The sequence below is a fragment of the Saimiri boliviensis genome, chromosome 2, assembly GCF_048565385.1.
Source record: "Saimiri boliviensis isolate mSaiBol1 chromosome 2, mSaiBol1.pri, whole genome shotgun sequence".
Classification (NCBI taxonomy): domain Eukaryota; kingdom Metazoa; phylum Chordata; class Mammalia; order Primates; family Cebidae; genus Saimiri; species Saimiri boliviensis.
Window position 1 is genome coordinate 113472407 of NC_133450.1, and position 18438 is coordinate 113490844.

At 42.0% G+C, this 18438-nt stretch overlaps 1 protein-coding gene and 1 non-coding gene across 6 annotated transcripts in view; one reads left to right on the forward strand and one right to left on the reverse strand.

Moving 5' to 3' along the window:
• KNL1 (kinetochore scaffold 1) overlaps positions 1-18438 on the reverse strand; it is a 79943-nt gene that overhangs the window by 49692 nt on the left and 11813 nt on the right. For 3 of the 5 annotated variants that reach the window (XM_074394088.1, XM_074394087.1, XM_074394090.1), the window contains exons 2-9: positions 17773-17824; positions 15637-15676; positions 14338-14397; positions 10909-10970; positions 8038-8090; positions 6587-6617; positions 3171-3208; positions 1454-1570 (exon numbers count right to left, since the gene is read on the reverse strand). In XM_074394088.1, the coding sequence (XP_074250189.1) occupies positions 1454-1570; positions 3171-3208; positions 6587-6617; positions 8038-8090; positions 10909-10970; positions 14338-14397; positions 15637-15676; positions 17773-17807 (436 nt within the window). In that variant the 5' untranslated portion in view covers positions 17808-17824. The remainder of the gene's footprint in view (positions 1-1453; positions 1571-3170; positions 3209-6586; positions 6618-8037; positions 8091-10908; positions 10971-14337; positions 14398-15636; positions 15677-17772; positions 17825-18438) is intronic. The other 2 variants (XM_074394089.1, XM_039462879.2) reach the window with 2 other exon arrangements.
• On the forward strand, positions 13424-13527 carry LOC120361413 (small nucleolar RNA U13). The gene has a single exon (XR_005577613.1). It is a non-coding gene; the product is annotated as a small nucleolar RNA U13 (small nucleolar RNA).

Genomic DNA, 18438 nt, shown 5'->3' on the forward strand with positions numbered 1-18438 from the left:
TGAGGCAGGAGAATTGCCTAAACCCAGGAGGCGGAGGTTGCGGTGAGCCGAGTTCGCGCCATTGCACTCCAGCCTGGGTAACAAGAGCGAAACTCCGTCTCAAAAAAAAAAAAAAAAGAATTTATGGCAACCTTGAGCACATATAATGAAATAATTATAAGCTTTTTTTACTAAAAGCCTTTTTTAGGCCAGGCACAGTGACTCACGCCTGTAATCCCAGCACTTTGGGGGCTGAGGCGGGCAGATCACAAGGTCAAGAGAGCAAGACCATCCTGGTCAACATGATAAATCACCGTCTCTACTAAAAACAAAAAAATTAGCTGGACGTGGTGGCGGTGCCTGCAGTCCCAGCTACTTAGGAGGCTGAGGCAGGAGAATTGCTTGAAACTGGGAGGTCGAGGCTGCAGTAAGCCAAGATCGTGCCGCTGTACTCCAGCCTGGCAACAGAGTGAGACTCCATCTCAAAAAAAAAAAAAAAAAAAAAAAAAAAAAAAAAAAAAGCCTTTTCTATATGTCAGGCTTCCATTCATTTATTCAACAAATATTGATTCAGAACCAAAAGTAAAAAAGTAAAAAAAAAAAAAAACAAAAAAAAACAAAAAAAACCTCAACTGTCTATTAAGGTACAAAGAAGAACAAGACAAAATTTCTGGACTCCCAGATATGGTGGTTCAGCTATTTTGGGCACAGTGCCTATGGGGTAGCCCTGCTCCTCAAGGAGCAGTACTCCCCCACCCCCCAAAAAAGTTTTAGCTTCTTTAGTAAGAGAGCCAGAAATACTCAAAATATAATGTGATAAATTCTAAAATATACTGCGAAATACTCAAAATATAATGTGATAAATTCTAAAATATACTGCGAAATACTCAAAATATAATGTGATAAATTCTAAAATATACTGCGAAATAAAAGAGGTGCTATGAAAGCACAGAACATGTGACTAACTCCTTAGTTTTGTCATTTAAGCCAGTGCTACTTGAAGTATGGTGCCAGACTGTGAACTGCTTATTACCAATACATAATGAGATAAGGAACTCGAGGCAAACATAAATCATAAAATAATAATTGCTAGAAAAAAGTATAAGCTAAACAAAACGGTGGCTTAGTGCCACAGTTAACGCACATTATGGTGCAAGTTCCTTTTCTGTCATCGACTGGGCAGTTAGTTTGTGGACTGGCTACTCTGAATAGCATTGAAGTTGAACTAAGTGAAGTGAAAAATGAAAAGCCTGACAGGCAAACGGGAGTAGAAAGATCACTTTAGATAGTGAAAATAGCATTTATAAATGCATATAGGGACCAGGTGCGGTGCCTCATGCCTGTAATCCCAGCACTTTGGGAGGCCAAGGCAGGCAGATCATCTGAGGTCAGGAGTTCGAGAGCAGCTTAGCCAACATGGTTAAACCCCATCTCTACTAAAAATAGAAAAGTAGCTGGGTGTGGTGGCACGCACCTGTAATCACAGCTTCTTGGGAGGCTGAGGCAAGAGAATCACTTGAACCCGGGAGGTGGAGGTTGCAGTGAGCAAGATTGCACCACTGCGTTCTAGCCTGGGTGACAGAGTGAGACTCTGTCTCAAAAAAATAAAATGAAATAAAATAAAATAAAAATCAAATGCATATAGGCAGAAAGAGAGTTTATATGGTGAACTACAAACAATTTAACATTGGCTAGAGCATAGGATACCTATAAAGGGCAGGAGATAAGTTGGGAGAAGACAGGCCAAACGATAAAGTACATTCTAACTCACTGCTAAGGAGTATGGGCTTTATTCTGTAGGCAAAAAAGAGTCATCAAACCATTTTCAGCTGGAAGGGAATACAATCAAATTTAGAAATACGGAGAATGGATTGGGAAGGATAATACATGAAATACAATAGCCCAAGAAAAAATAATGAGGACTTGAATTAAAGCAGTGGCAGAAGGAATAGAGAACAGGTAATAGATTTTCAAGACATTTAGGAGACAAAATAGAAAGTAGGCCGGGCGCGGTGGCTCAAGCCTGTAATCCCAGCACTTTGGGAGGCCGAGGTGGGTGGATCACAAGGTCAAGAGATCGAGACCATCCTGGTCAACATTGTGAAACCCCGTCTCTACGAAAAATACAAAAAAAAATTAGCTGGGCATGGTGGCACGGGCCTGTAATCCCAGCTACTCAGGAGGCTGAGACAGGAGAATTGCCTGAACCCAGGAGGCGGAGGTTGCGGTGAGCCGAGATCGCGCCATTGCACTCCAGCCTGGGTAACAAGAGTGAAACTCCGTCTCAAAAAAAATAAAAAATAAAATAAAATAGAAAGTAGGCCAAATAGATATGAGGCATAAAGGAAGAGTAGAAAATGACTTCCTGATTCCTGACTTAAGTGAATAACTGAACGAGCACGAATCCAAGACAGAAAAAAACAGGAGAAGCAGAGGTTTAAAAGAAAGAATAGTGAGTCGTCCAGGTTTGGTGGCTCTTGCCTGTAATCCCAGCAGTCTGCGGGGCTGAGGCAGGTAGATCACCTGAGGTCAGAAGTTTGAGGGCAGCCTGGCCAAAACGGTGAAACCCCATCTCTAATAAAAATACAAAAAAATTAGCCAAGTGTGGTAGCAGGTGCCTGTAATCCCAGCTGCTCAGGAGGCTGAAGCAGAAGAATCACTTGAACCTGGGAGGTGAAGGCTGTGGTGAGCCAAGATCGAGCCATTGTGCTCTGGCCTGGGCAACAAGAGTGAAATTTTGTCTCAAAAAACAAAAGACATAATAGTGAGTCTGTGAAATTTTAAACTGAAGACATTTTGTAAAGAACAAAGCTCTGTTTGCTTTTTTTTTTTGAGACAGAGTCTCACTTTGTCGTCCAGGCTGAAGTGCAGTGGCATGATCTCAGCTCACTATAATCTCCGCCTCCCAGGTTCGAGAGATTCCCCTGCCTCAGTCTCTGGAGTAGCTAGCAGTACAAGTGTTAACCACGCCCAGATAATTTTTCGTATTTTAGTAGAGACAGGTTTCACCATGTTGGCCAGGATAGTCTCTATCTCCTGACCTCATGATCTGCCCGCCCGGGGCTTCCCAAAGTGCTGGGATTACAGGCGTGAGCCACTGTGCCCAACCTCTGTTTGCTTTATTTTCATGGTTCGTGGAACATAGATAAAGAGACTATCTTACTATAGAATTGTAGTCTAGTCATACTCACCAGTAATTTCACAGTCGTTATCTTCTAATTTCTTATTCCTAGAAATTAAGAAGTATTTTTATAATCTATATCCCAAACAATTACTAAGAACCTTTAGTAACAGTTGAAAGAATAGGGAAGGTAAAAGACTTTCATAGAATGACTAGCAAAAAATTATAAAGACATTTTTTAAAAAAAGACTTAACTAATGCACAAAATATTTATAAAGATATCTTTTTTAAAAAGACTCATCAACTGGGCATGGTGGCTCACACCTGTAATCCCAGCACTTTGGGAGGCCAAGGTGGGTGGATCATGAGGATGAGAGATCAAGACCATCCTGGCTAACATGGTGAAACTCCCTCTCTAATACAAAAACTAGCCAGGCGTGGTGGTACATGCCTATAACCCCATAATCCCAGCTACTCAGGAGGCTGCGGCAGGAGAATCGCTTGAACCCAAGAGGTGGAGGTTGCAGTGAGCCAAGATCGTGCCACTGCACTCCAGCCTGGGCAATAGAGCGAGACTCCAAAAAAATAAAATAAAAAATTAGCCAGGTGTAATGGTATATACCTGTAGTCCCAGCTATTCAGGAGGTTGAGGCAGGAGAATAACTTGAACCCATGAGGCGGAGTCTGCAGTGGGCTTAGATTGTGCCATTACACCCCAGCCTGGGCAACAAGAACAAAACCCTGTCTCAAAAAAAAAAAAAAAAAAAAAATGAAGAGGGAAAGAGGGAATAATTACTTTGCAACGTATACACTTGTGCATCTTTTTATTTTAAAATGTCTTTTTCTTTTAAGCTCTATTGGACTTAATTCTGTGCCTTTTTAAGCCATGACTACTATTTTTCAATTTCTTCAACAATTTTACTTTAAAGAATGTAATAGGCAATACTTTCATACAGTTTTAAATTAATAAACCACAAAACCAACATGTAACCTATAGTAAAGTTCTCTTCTCTGTAGGCAATAAATCTTACTAGTTTCTTCCAGAGATACTATGCATAATGCAGAAGTCACTACATATGCATGCAATGCATATATGTACACACACACACATATACATCTACACACAGATGCTTTTCTTTTTCCCTGTTGTATAAGTGGGGAATACACGATGTACTTTATTTTGCATCTTGCTTTTTTTTTTTTTTAGATGGAGTCTCACTCTGTCATCCAGGCTGCAGTGCAGTGGACTGATCTTGGCTTACTGCAACCTGCACCTCCAAGGTTCAAGAAATTCTTCTGCCTCAGCCTCCCAAGTAGCTGGGACTAGAGGCGCCCACCACCACGCCTGGCTAATTTTTGTATTTTTAGCAGAGACGGGGTTTCAACATGTTGGGCAGGCTGGCCTTGAACTCAAGACCTCATGATTCGCCCACCTCGGCCTCCCAAAGTGCTGGGACTGCAGGTGTGAGCCACTGCGCCTGGCTTGCATCTTGTTTTTTATGTTAAGTAATATGGCTTAGAGATTTCTCTATTTAGCATAATTTTTTTTTTTTTCTGGTTGCACAGTAGTCAATTATATGGAAAATGTACAATTTATTTATCCAGTCCCTTACTGGACTTTCAGGACCTTTCACAATGTTTACTATTATAAAAAAAACACTGTAGTGAATAACCTTATCTACTCATCATTTCAAACATTTAAAAGTATATTGGTGAAATAATTTCCAGACAAAAAACTGAATTCAAAGGACATGTGCATTTAAAATTTTTAATATTACCAGGTTGCTGTCTACAAATTATACTCCCACTAGCAAAGAGTGACTTTTTACCTATTTCCTTAACTGATTAAATAAAAGTATCTTTTTTTTTTTTTTTTGAGACGGAGTTTCGCTCTTGTTACCCAGGCTGGAATGCAATGGCGCGATCTCGGCTCACCGCAACCTCCGCCTCCTGGGCTCAGGCAATTCTCCTGCCTCAGCCTCCTAAGTAGCTGGGATTACAGGCACGCACCACCACGCCCAGCTAGTTTTTTGTATTTTTAGTAGAGACGGGGTTTCACCATGTTGACCAGAATGGTCTCATCTCTCGACCTCGTGATCCACCCGCCTCGGCCTCCCAAAGTGCTGGGATTACAGGCTTGAGCCACTGCGCCAGGCCAAAAGTATCTTTTTTTTTTTTGAGACAGAGTCTCCCTCTGTCACCCAGGTTGTAGTGCAGTGACATGATCTCAGTTCACTGCAACCTCCACCTCCTGGGTTTAAGCGATTCTCGTGCCTCAGCCTCCCAAGTAGCTAGGATTATAGGCACAGTGCCACCATATTCGGCTATTTATTTTTTTTTTTGAGATGGAGTCTCGCTCTGTCTCCCAGGCTGGAGTGCAGTGGCGTGATCTCAACTCATGTCCACCTCTGGGGTTCAAGAAATTTTCCTGCCTCAGCCTCATGAGTAGTTGGAACTACAGGTACCTGCCACCACAACCTGCTAATTTTTGCATTTTTAGTAGAGACAGGGTTTCACCATGTTGACCAGGATGGTCTCATTCTCCTGACCTCATGATCCACCTGCCATGGCCTCCCAAAGTGCTGGGATTACAGGTGCAAGCCACCGAGCCTGGCCAACTTTTTGCATTTTTTAAGTAGAGACAGGGTTTTACCATGTTGGTCAGGCTGGTCTCGAACTCCTGACCTCAGATGATCCACCCGCCTTGGCCTCCCAAACTGCTTGGATTATAGGCATGAGTCACCATTCCTGGTCAAAAATATCTCAATATACTAAATTTAAGTATAAATATATCTCAATAAACTAAATTTAAGTATAAATATAGTTAAATTTATACTTCTCATGATAAAAAACATCTTTTCATTTGTTAAAGAGTGACTGGTATTGGCTTTTCTATGTAATAACATTATAATAAGAAAAATGAACTTAAAAAACTAAAGACTTGTTATCTATTATTTTATATTAGTTAATAAATATAAGGATTTATGTATTATATGGTTTCATCACTATTAAAACTATAAACTAGGCTGGGCGTAGTGGCTCATGCCTGTAATTCCAGCACTTTAGGAAGCCGAGGCAGGCAAATCACGAGGTCAAGAGTTTGAAACCAGCCGGGCCAAATGGTGAAACCCCATCTCTACTAAAAATAGAAAAAATTAGCTGGGTGTAGGGGCGGGTGCCTGTAATACCAGCTACTCCAGAGGCTAAGGCAGGAGGAGGACATGAACTTGGGAGGTGGAGGTCACAGTGAGCTGAGATCGTGCCACTGCACTCCAGCCGGGGCAACAGAATTGAGAATTTGTCTGGGGGGAAAAAAAAAACCTATAATCTGTGCAATGGCCATATTAATCAGATATAGCAGTATACTAAATTCTGCAAAGCACTTGTTTTCTGAATTAATTCTAGGTATTCCATAAAAGAAACACAAAAATAAGTAACAAATATATTAACTTATAACCTTTTAAATACAATTTGAATATTACTTACTGTATCAAGAGACTTTCTCCCGCTTCTGTTTCTAAAAATAAAATAAAAATTAAATTTGTCCAAGGACACACTGATAAAGCATTAGAAAAATTACTGAAGGACATTAACGACAATGTTTTAAAGAATTATTAACTGCCCAGTGCGATGGCTCACACCTGTCCTAGTACTTTGGGTGACTTGAGGCCATGAGTTGGAAATCAGCTTGGCCAACATAGTGAAACCCTGCCTCTATTAAAAATATAAAAATCGGCCGGGCGCGGTAGCTCACGCCTATAATCCCAGCACTTTGGGAGGCTGAGGCGGGTGAATCACGAGGTCAAGAGATCGAGACCATCCTGGTCAACATGGTGAAACCCAGTCTCTACTAAAAATACAAAAAATTAGCTGGGCATGGTGGCGCACGCCTGTAGTCGTAGCTACTTGGAAGGCTGATGTAGGAGAATTGCTTGAACTGAGGAGGCGGAGGTTGCAGTGAGCTGAGATCAAGTCATTGCACTCCAGCCTGGGTAACAAGAGCAAAACTCCATCTCAAAAAAAAAAAAAAAAAATCAGTTAGGTTTAGTGGTGCATGCCTGTAATCCCAGCTACTAGGGAAGCTGAGGCAGGAGAATCAACTGGACTCAGGAGGCAGAGGTTACAGTGAGCCAAGATCTTGCCATTGCACTCCAGCCTGGGGGACAAGAGAGAAACTCCGTCTCAAAAAAACAAAAGGGCTGGGTGCAGTGGCTCACACCTGTAATCCCAAACACACTTCAGGAGGCCGAGGCAGGCAGATCATGAGGCCAAGACATCGAGACCACCTTGGCCAACACGATGAAACCCCTTCTCTTCAAAAACTACAAAAATTAGCTAGGCATGGTGGCACATGCCTGTAGTCCCAGCTACTCAGGAGGTTGAGGCAAGAAAATTGCTTGAACCTGAGAGGCAGAGGTTGTAGTGAGCTGAGATCAAGCCACTGCACTCCAGTCTGGCGACAGAGACAGACTCTGTCTCAAAAAAAAAAAAAAAAATTATTAACTATCCACTCTAGTCTATATCCCCCAAGACTCAAGGTATACTTTTTTTGTTTTTGAGACAGGGTTTCACCTTGTTGCCCAGGCTGTAGTGCAGTGGTGTAATCACTGCAGTCGAAATCTCCTGGGCTCAAGTTATCCTCTCACCTCAGCCCCCTCAAGTGGCTGGGACCACAGGCATGTACCACCACACCTGGCTAATTTTTTATTTTTTGTGGAGGCGGGGTTTCACCATGTTGTGAACTCCTGAGCTCAAGCGATCCCCCCACCTCAACCTCCCAAAGTGTTGGGATCACAGGTGTGAGCCACTATGCGTGGCCCATCATATACTTTTTAAGCAATAAGATAGACAATAAGTTGTATCAGTTGTCTGGTTAGATAGCCACAGCAAAATTTTAAAGAAAGCAGATTTAGCAGGAATTACAGTAACACACTTACCTGCCATTTCTGACTTTCTCACTATTTCCATATGAGACTCTGTTTGGAATACCCTGGAAAAGAAAATAAAGATTATTGAAAATCTGCAATTTGTAATCTTTTTTTTTTTTTTTTGAGACGGAGTCTTGCTCTGTCACGATGGACTGCAGTGGCATGATTTTGGCTCACTGCAACCTCCGCCTCCTGGGTTTAAGCAATTTTCCTGCTTCAGCCTCCCAAGTAGCTGGGATTACAGGTACACACAACCATGTCTGGCTAAGTTTTATATTTTTTTTAGTAAGATGGGGTTTCACCATGTTGGCCAGGCTGGTCTCAAACTCCTAATCTTGTGATCTTCCCATCTCAGCCTCCCAAAATGCTGGAATTACAGGCTTGAGCCACAGACTCAACACAGACTACAAATTAACACTTATTTATAGGTAAAGATAATACTTTGATTTTAGCTGCCTCTTTGCTATTACCATATCCTCTTAATATTTCAAATGCCAAAATTAGTTTACTACAATAAAATCTATCATAGTTTTGTTTTTTTGTTTTTTTTTTTGAGACGGAGTTTCGCTCTTGTTACCCAGGCTGGAGTGCAATGGCGTGATCTCGGCTCACCGCAACCTCCGCCTCCTGGGTTCAGGCAATTCTCCTGCCTCAGCCTCCTGAGTAGCTGGGATTACAGGCATGCACCACCATGCCTAGCTAATTTTTTTATTTTTAGTAGAGACAGGGTTTCACCATGTTGACCAGGATGGTCTCGATCTCTTGACCTCGTGATCCACCCGCCTCGGCCTCCCAAAGTGCTGGGATTACAGGCTTGAGCCACCGCGCTCGGCCTTGTTTTTGTTTTTAAACAGGGTCTCACTTTGTTGCCCAGGCTAGATTGCAATGATGCCATCACAGCTCACTGTAGCCTCAATCTCCCAGGCTAAAGCGATCACCCCACCTCCACCTCCCAAGAAGCCTCACCAACATACCTGGCTAATTTTTTTTATTTTTAGTAGAGACAAGGCTGTTACAATTTACTTATTTATTTTATTTATTTGTTTTTTTGAGACAGAGTCTTGCTCTGTTGCCAGGTGCCAGGCTGGAGTACAGTGGAAGGATCTTGGCTCATTGCAACCTCCACCTCCCAGGTTCAAGCAATTCTTCTGCCTCAGCCTCCCAAGTAGCTGGGACTACAGGCGCACCACACCCAGCTAATTTTTGTATTTTTAGTAGAGACAGGGTTTCACCATGTTGGTCAGGATCATCTTGATCTCTTGACCTCATGATCCACCCACCTTGGCCTTCCAAAGTGCTGGGATTACAGGAGTAAGCCACCGCCCCGGTCTTATTTTTTAATTTTTTTTTTTTCTGAGACGGAGTCTCACTCTGTTACCCAGGCTGGAGTGCAATGGTGCGATCTCGGCTCACTGCAACCTCTGCCTCCCAGGTTCAAGCAATTCTCTTGCCTCAGCCTCCTTAGTAGCTGGGATTACAGGTGCGTGTCACTGTGCCCAGCTAATTTTTCTATTTTTAGTAGAGATGGGGTTTCATCATCTTGGCCAGGCTGGTCTTGAACTCCTGACCTCATGATACACCTGCCTCAGCCTCCCAAAGTGCTGGGATTACAGGCATAAGCCACGGCGCCCGGCCCTATTTTTTAATTTTTAACTAAGATTCTGAGCCATTTGTTACTCTGGAGGTTATAGTTTTTAAATGAGCTCTGACTTAGTAATTATTTTTTCTCTTTCAATAGCCTAAAATATTAATTTAATTCAACAAGTATTTATTAAACACTCACTATATACCTGGTACTATACTAAAGTCTGGGATACAAACACATGATCCTTGACTCAAGGGGCTTCCACTATAAATACAGAGGTGGAACAGTGATTATAAACATTATTTCACTGGCTTTCGTTATTAACAGTTATGGTATCGTAGCATGGACTCCACAGGAAAGGATCCCTTTTCACTGGTATTATTAAGAAAAAGCTGCCGGGCGCGGTGGCTCAAGCCTGTAATCCCAGCACTTTGGGAGGCCGAGGCAGGTGGATCACAAGGTCAAGAGATCGAGACCATCCTGGTCAACATGGTGAAACCCCGTCTCTACTAAAAAATACAAAAAAAATTAGCTGGGCATGGTGGTGCGTGCCTATAATCCCAGCTACTCAGGAGGCTGAGGCAGGAGAATTGCCTGAACCCAGGAGGCGGAGGTTGCGGTAAGCCGAGATCGTGCCATTGCACTCCAGCCTGGGTAACAAGAGCGAAACTCCGTCTCAAAAAAAAAAAAAAAGCTTTGTCGAGCATTTGACACCTGCCTTGAATCTGACCAGTTAATTCTAATTCTGCTAATATGAAGTATCACTCACCATATAGAGGCTGTTCTTTTTCCTTTTTTGAGACAAGGTCTCACTCTTGCCCAGGTTGGAGTACAATGACACTAGTATGGCTCACTGCAGCCTGGAACTCCTGAGCTGAAGCAATCCTCTAGCCTCAGCCTCCCGAATATCTCGTACTGCAGCGCAAGCAACCACGCCTGATTAATTTTTATTTTTTTGGTAGAGATGGGATCTTGCTAAGTTGCTCAAGCTGGCCTCAAACCATTGGCCTCTAGTAATCCTCTGGCTTCGACCTCTCAAAGTGCTGGGATAATAGACATGAGCCACCACACCTGGCCCCTAGTACAATGTTAAACAATAGTTGAATATCATTGTTTTGTTCCTGACTTTAGAGGGAATTTCTTCATTGTTTCTCTTTTAAACATAATACTGAATAACCTTTTAAATAACAACTAATGTTTAATCAAAACAGTTAATCGAGTCAGTACCAATACATTTGGTTTGATACATAAAATACTAGTAGTACCTGTAATAGTTACTTCTGCTTTCAACTTACTTGATAGTATCTGCAAAGCTGACTCGACGCGAGTTTTTCTTATTTCTCAAAGCATTGGATTCCTAAAGGCAGAGAATATATGCTATTAAGTCTTAGAAAAATCACTGTGAATTACATCTCAGAGTACTACAGACAGATATCAACTCTTTTTTTTTTTTTTGCCTTGAGACAGAGTTTTGTTCTGTCACCCAAGCTGGAGCGCAATAACTCAATCTCAGCTCAATGCAACCTCTGCTTCCCCGGTTCAAGCAATTCTCATGTCTCAACTTCCCAAGTAGCTGGGATTACAGGAGTATGCCACCATACCCAGCTAATTTTTTTTATTTTTAGTAGAGACAGGGTTTCACCATGTGGGCCAGGCTGGTCTCGAACTGATCTCAAGTGATCCTCCCACCTTGGCCTCCCAAAGCGAAAAACTGCCCCTGGCCAGAGATCATGTCTTATTCTGAATTACTTCTTCAGATGTTGTACTATGTGTCAGAATTTCCTTCTTTTTTTCAAGGCTGAATAATACTTCATTTTATGTATATACTATCACATTTTGTTTATCCATTCATCCATCAATGGGCACTTGAGTTGCTTCCACCTTCTGGCTACTGTGATTAATGCTGCTATGAACATGGGTGTACAAATATCTCTTTGAAACTCTCCTTTCAATTCTTTTGGATATATATCCAGAAGTGGAATTGTTGGATCATATGGTACTTCCAGTTCCAATTTTTTGAGAATTGCCGTACTGTTTTCAATAGCAGCTGTACCATTTTATATCCTCACCAACAGAGCACAAGGTTTCCAATTTCCCTGCATCCTCAACAACACTTGTTATTATCTGTCTTTTTTTTCTTTTTGAGAGGGAGTCTCACTCTGTCACCCAGGCTAGAGTGCACTGGTGTGACGTCGGGTCACTACAACCTCCACTTCCTGGGTTCAAGCAATTCTCCTGCCTCAGCCTCCTAAGTAGCTAGGATTACAGGTGTGCAACACTGTGCCTGGCTAACTTTCATATTTTTAGTAGAGACAGGGTTTCCCCATCTTGGTCAGGCTGGTCTCGATCTTCTGAACTCATGATCTGCCTGTCTAGGCATCCCCAAATACTGAGATTACAGGTGTGAGCCACTGTGCCTGGCCATCTGTTTTTTATTTTAGCTATTCTAATGGGTAGTAGTGAGGCGGTATCTCATTGTGGTTTTGATTTTTATTTCCCTAATGGCCAATGATGTTAAGCATCTTTTCATTAGAATATACTATTTTTACTTTCCTTCCCCACCTTCCTTAATAAGAGCAAACATTTCTACTCACATAAATACCACACACAAACACCAAAAGACATTAAGAATGAACTTGCTGGGTTTTTTTTCTTTTCTTTTCTTTTTTTTTTTTTTTTTTGAGACGGAGTTTCGCTCTTGCCAGGCTGGAGTGCAATGGCGCGATCTCAGCTCACCGCAACCTCCGCCTCCTGGGTTCAGGCAATTCTCCTGCCTCAGCCTCCTGAGTAGCTGGGATTACAGGCACGCGCCACCATGCCCAGCTTATGTTTTGTATTTTAGTAGACACGTTTCACCATGTTGACCAGGATGGTCTCGATCTCTCGACCTCGTGATCCACCCGCCTCGGCCTCCCAAAGTGCTGGGATTACAGGCTTGAGCCACCGCGCCTGGCCTTTTTTTTTTTTTTGAGATGGAGTTTCGCTCTTGTTACCCAGGCTGGAGTGCAATGGCGTGATCTCGGCTCACCGCAACCTCCGCCTCCTGGGTTCAGGCAATTCTCCTGCCTCAGCCTCCTGAGTAGCTGGGATTACAGGCACGTGCCACCATGCCCAGCTAATTTTTTGTATTTTTAGTAGAGACGGGGTTTCACCATGTTGACCAGGATGGTCTCGATCTCTTGACCTCGTGATCCACCCACCTCAGCCTCCCAAAGTGCTGAGATTACAGGCTTGAGCCACCGCGCCCGGCTCTTTTTTTTTTTTTTGATACAGAGGCTCACTGTTGCCCAGGCTGGAGTGCACTGGTGCAATCTTGGCTTACTTCTCTTGCCTCAGCCTTCCAATTAACTGGGATTACAGGCACCTGCCACCATGCCCGCTTAATTTTTTTGTGTTTTTAGTAGGGATGGGGTTTCACCATGTTGGCCAGGCTGGTCTTAAACTCCCGACCTCATGATCCACCTGCCTCGTCCTCCCAAAGTGCTGGGATTACAGGCGTGAGCCACTGCGCCCGGCCCAAGCTTGCCGTTAAGTAAAAACATAAAATAATAATAATAAACCAAAAGACAGAAACAAACAAAATCCACAGAGATTTTACTGGGTTAATTCTGAATACCTGACCATAAGTCTTGCTGTAATAAAGAATCAGGAATGGTATCACCTCTGCATCAAAGCAGTGTACCTGGTTAAGGCCCCAGAAGACACTACAGGTAGTGGCCTTAAGCTTAACATGACAATTATAATAAGACATGGGAAAAACACTGGGACTAACAGAGACTAATATATTTCTTACTAAAAAAAAGGAAACTGATCTTCTCATAGTTCATAAGTGTGATTATAGGGTTTTCACATGCATGTGTGAGATGTGCTTTCCTCAAATTTTGTTACAATGTTGGCATATTATACATCTGACATGAAAGGCTTGGCACAGTGGCTCATGCCTGTAATACCCATACTTCAGGAGGCCTAGGCAGGATCATTTGAGCCCAGAAGCTCAAAGCCAGCCTGATCAACATAGCAAGACCCTGTCTGTACTAAAAAAAAAAAAACAAATCGTTTTAAAGGGCTGGGCACAGTGGCTGACGCCTGTAATCCCAACACTTTGGAAGACCAAGGTGGATGAATTACTTGAGCCCAGGAGTTCAAAGATCAGCATGGACAACATGGCAAAACCCCATCTCTACAAAAAATACAAAAATCAGCCAAGCATGGTGGTACATTCCTGTAGTCCCAGCTACTCAGGAGGTTGAGGTGGGAGGATCTCTTGAGCCCAGGAGGAGGAAGTTGCAGTAAGCCATGATCACACCATTGCACTACAGTCTGGGCAACAGAGTGAGATCCTGTCTCTAAATAAATAAATAAATAAATAGCCAGGTATGGTAGCATTTGCCACAGTCCCAGCCACTCAGGAGGCTGATGGGGGGAAGATTGGTTGAACCCAGGAATTCAAGGCTGCAGGGGGTTATGATCATGCCATTGCACTCCAACCTGGGTAACAGAGGGAGATACCATTCCTAGAAAAAAAAAAAAAAAAAAAAGAAAAAGAAAAATAATGAATGCCAGTATATTCAAGTGTTTGGATTTTAACCTAAAAGCCATGGGATGCTTACACATTCAACTTGTAATCATTTATGATATTGCCTCTTCATATAGCTAATGAAGTTCCTGACTTACAAGTATCACGGAAAATAGTCATCTATCAAATATTTCCACCAGAGACTTACCTGAACTGCTTCATTCCCACCTCTGAGGTCCTGAAGAGGACTTCTTGGGGGTTTCAAAATCTAGGTTAACAATTAGAATTATTAAAAAAAAATCTGGCATATGCATTAAGACTCAGTTTATTTCAAGTTATAGATAGAAAGCTAAAATTTTCATAAAAACCTCTGAAACTCCTCAAATTCATTCTGCTCAATGTTATACTGTGTGGCAGATTTAAGTAACAGACATCTATTCCCTTCTACCTGCCCATTCTCCCCTATTAATTTACCCACTCTCATCCCATGTGGTCTGAGTGAACTCCACACCAACTCTAGTGTAAAACACATAGCCCTATCTAAAACAATCTGATATTCTCTTGTCAATGATGATTGGTTCAGGAATGAGGACTTGACCCACATCAAGATAATCGAGCTAACATGATTCAGTTCTAAGTCGTTTCTGTATGTGGAAAGATACTCACTATTCTTCACATAGGACTTGAGCCTGGAAGTAAGAGAGCTAAACGTACCACGGTAATTATGGGAGAAGAATCTATCTGATGAAGATTATCCAGAGAAAGCACTAAGAGCAGAAAAAAACAAAGGAAATCCTAGTACTGTTCTCATTGTTGGAACTGCTGGTCAGTAAAATTGTGCCTAAAACCATTCTTTCTTTGGATTTTTTAGTATCATAACCCAATACATCTTGTGCTTAAAGCAGTTTGGGCGGGGCACAGTGGCTCACACCTGTAATCCCAGCACTTTGGGAGGCTGAGGTGGGAGGATCACTTGAGGCCAGGAGTTTGAGAGCAGCCTGGGCAACAGGGTGAAATCCCGTATCTTCTAAAAACACAAAAATTAGCCATGTGTGGTGGTGCATGCTTGTAATTCCAACTACTTGGGTGGCTGAAACATGAGAATCGCTTGAACCCAGGAGATGGAGGTTACAGTAAGCCAAGACTGTGCCACTGCACTCCAGTATGGGCGACAGGGCGAGACTCTGTCTCAAAAAACAAAAGCAATTTGGGTTGGATTTTTGTCTCTTGCAACAGCTTTGTACAACAGGTTAAACATACATTTTAAACAGCTCTACTGAAGTATAACTTATATACCATAAAATTCATAAAATTACTTAAAAAATTCATAAAGTATGAATTTTAGTATGTTTACAGAATTGTATAACCATGTTAAATATTTGAGTCTTTATCCAGAGAGCAACAGGAAGCCAGTGAGGGTAGGATGGTGAAGCCACAGTCAAAACTACCATGATATATAGTTATTATTAAATAAAAACTGATAATTATTAATTCAAGTCAGTCTTACTGAGGAATGCTGTCTTCTAACAGGTCTCTCTGTATTGTCACTGAAAAAAGGAAAAAACAACTTAAACATACATTGATAAAAAACTGAATTCCCAAAGCCATTATCACAGCACCCCTTATATGCTTTCAAACTGGTCACCACTTTCACTCAGCACTCCGGCAAGCAAAATTTGTATTACAAGACTTTAAATTCAGTTAGGAATTCAGTGTTTTAAAATACATATTATGTACTACAAGACTATCTCCTGAATAATAATCAGTACAACGTAATTTACCATATGTATAGAGGTATAATAAGAAAAATGGGCTCTAGTTTTGGTTTTACTACTACATGATTTTTAGACCAGGTTTTGAAAATTCAAATGCCTATGAGGCTAATAAACAGATAATTTTTTAGGACTAAGAAAAATAGGTAGTGTGAGATTATAATGACCTAGAGAATTCCTCTTTCACCTAAAGGTCAATCATTGCTCTGCTGTGGTTAGTTGCTGCCAAACAGTAATAGGAGCCCAATGATGCCACACTCAATTTTTCAAGAGAAGCTGAAAACCCAATTGTTGTACAAAATTTTATGATTTTGAAATTTTGGCAACTAATTCAAAAACTAAAAACCGTGTGTAGGCCAAAGCCAGCCAAAGTTGCTCAGAACTATAGTTCCAGCTATTCAGGAGGCTGTGGCAGGAGAATCACTTGAACCCAGCAGTCCAAATCTAGCTTGAGCAAGACACAGTCTCTTAAAAAACAACCACCAAAAAATGCTATGTGTAGGCCAACAACTTATGACTGCAAACTGCAAACAAGCCATCAGACTGTAACGGCAATTTTAGACAAATCATTTTGTTTTCCTGGTCCTCAATTCTCTCATCCTTACATGAAGAGATGGGAGGTAGTGTCTAAAGTCCCTCTCAGATTTGACTCGAGATGAGATGATGATGATGATGATTTTTGAGACAGACTCTTGAGGTAGGAGGCAGAACTTGACTGCAAGGTGGGGCTAGGACACAGGACCAAATTGAGGACTAGCTAAACAGGTCTGGGGCAGAAGCACCTCCCCACAAGACACACCCACCAGTGTGCCTTGTCAGTTTACCACTGCTATGGCAAAAACCCAGCAGTCATCTGCCCTTTCCATGGCAATGACCTGACAACCTGGAAGTTACCACCCTAATTCTAAAAATTTCTGCATAAAACACCCTTTAATTTGCATATCGTTAAAAGTGGGTGTATGAGTGCAGAACAGCCTCTGAGCACTACGTTTAGGGTAGCCCTGCTCTGCAAGGAGCTTTACCTGTGCTGCTGCTTTACACTAACACTTCAAAAAAAGTACTATAGGCCGGGCGCGGTGGCTCAAGCCTGTAATCCCAGCACTTTGGGAGGCTGAGGCGGGTGGATCACGAGGTCAAGAGATCGAGACCAACCTGGTCAACATGGTGAAACCCCGTCTCTACTAAAAATACAAAAAAAAAAAAAAAAAGTACTATATAGCACCACTTGCTGGCCCATGAATTCTTTCCTGGGCAAAGCTAAACACCTTCCCTGGCTGGTAAAGCCAGAAGTCCTCCATTTTTAAAATTTTATTTTTTGGGGGAGTAGGGGGGTTAAAACATGTTTTTTTATTTTTTGTAGAGATGGGGTAAAGGTGTCTTACTATGTTGCCCAGGCAGGTCTCAAATTACTGAGCTTAAGATATCCTCCCACGTAAGCCTCTCAAAGTGCTGGGATTATAGGTGTAAGCCACTGTGCTCAGAGTAGATGAGTTTATACAAAGATACGGCAACGGCAAGGGGAGCTATCAGTTTGTAACATCTACTTTTTTTTTTTTTTTTTTTTTTGAGAGGGAGTCTCTCTCTACTGCCAGGCTAGAGTGCAGTGGCACGATCTTGGCTTACTGCAACCTCCACCTCTCGGGTTCAAGGGATTCTCCTGCCTCAGCCTCCCTCGTGCCACCACATGCAGCTAATGTTTGTATTTTTAGTAGAGGTGGGGTTTCACCATGCTGACCAGTGAAACATCTACTTCTTTTTCTTGCCACACAATGGAAAAAGATGTGAGAAGTTATGGACAGGTTTTACTAGTTAAAAAAAAATATCTTTCTCTGACAGAATATAACATTTTTAGCTGCATTAAATGTACTTACTTTTCTTCACCAGCCTCTGAAGACACCCCATCCATTTTTGAAGAAAACTCTTCTGTAACAAATATACAATGTAAGAAAAGGTGAGAAAAAAGGAAGAGCAACTACAATCTATGAAGAGATTAAGAGTACAGTTGGTCATGGTGAAACCCCGTCTCTACTAAAAAACATATAAAAATTAGCTGGTCGTGGTGGCGCACGCCTATAGTCCCAGCTACTCGGGAGGCTAAGGCAGGAGAATTGCTTGAACCTGGGAGATGGAGGTTGTGGTAAGCTGAGATCATGCCACTACACTCCAGCCTGGCACCCGGCGCCTGACAACAGAGCAAGACTCTGCCTCAAAAAAAAAAAAAAAGAATACAGTTGGTGACTTCAGGGTTACTTTCTGAGAGAAGACCAAAAATGGGAAGGAAAAAACTATACTTATGAGGATATAAAACATCATTCATTTTAAGGAGTTTAAATCACTATTATAATTAATATTGCTGGAAAATTTTCATACTCAAAATAAAATCTGTGACTAACTTTGATCAGGATGATAGGGACTTTACTGGCTCAAATAAAAATTTGGCCTAGCTTCTAAGAGTTTGCATATTATCTAATAATCCACTCCCAAAAAGGACGGCAATTAGGTCAGTGGTCCCCAACCTTTCCTGAACCAGGGACCGG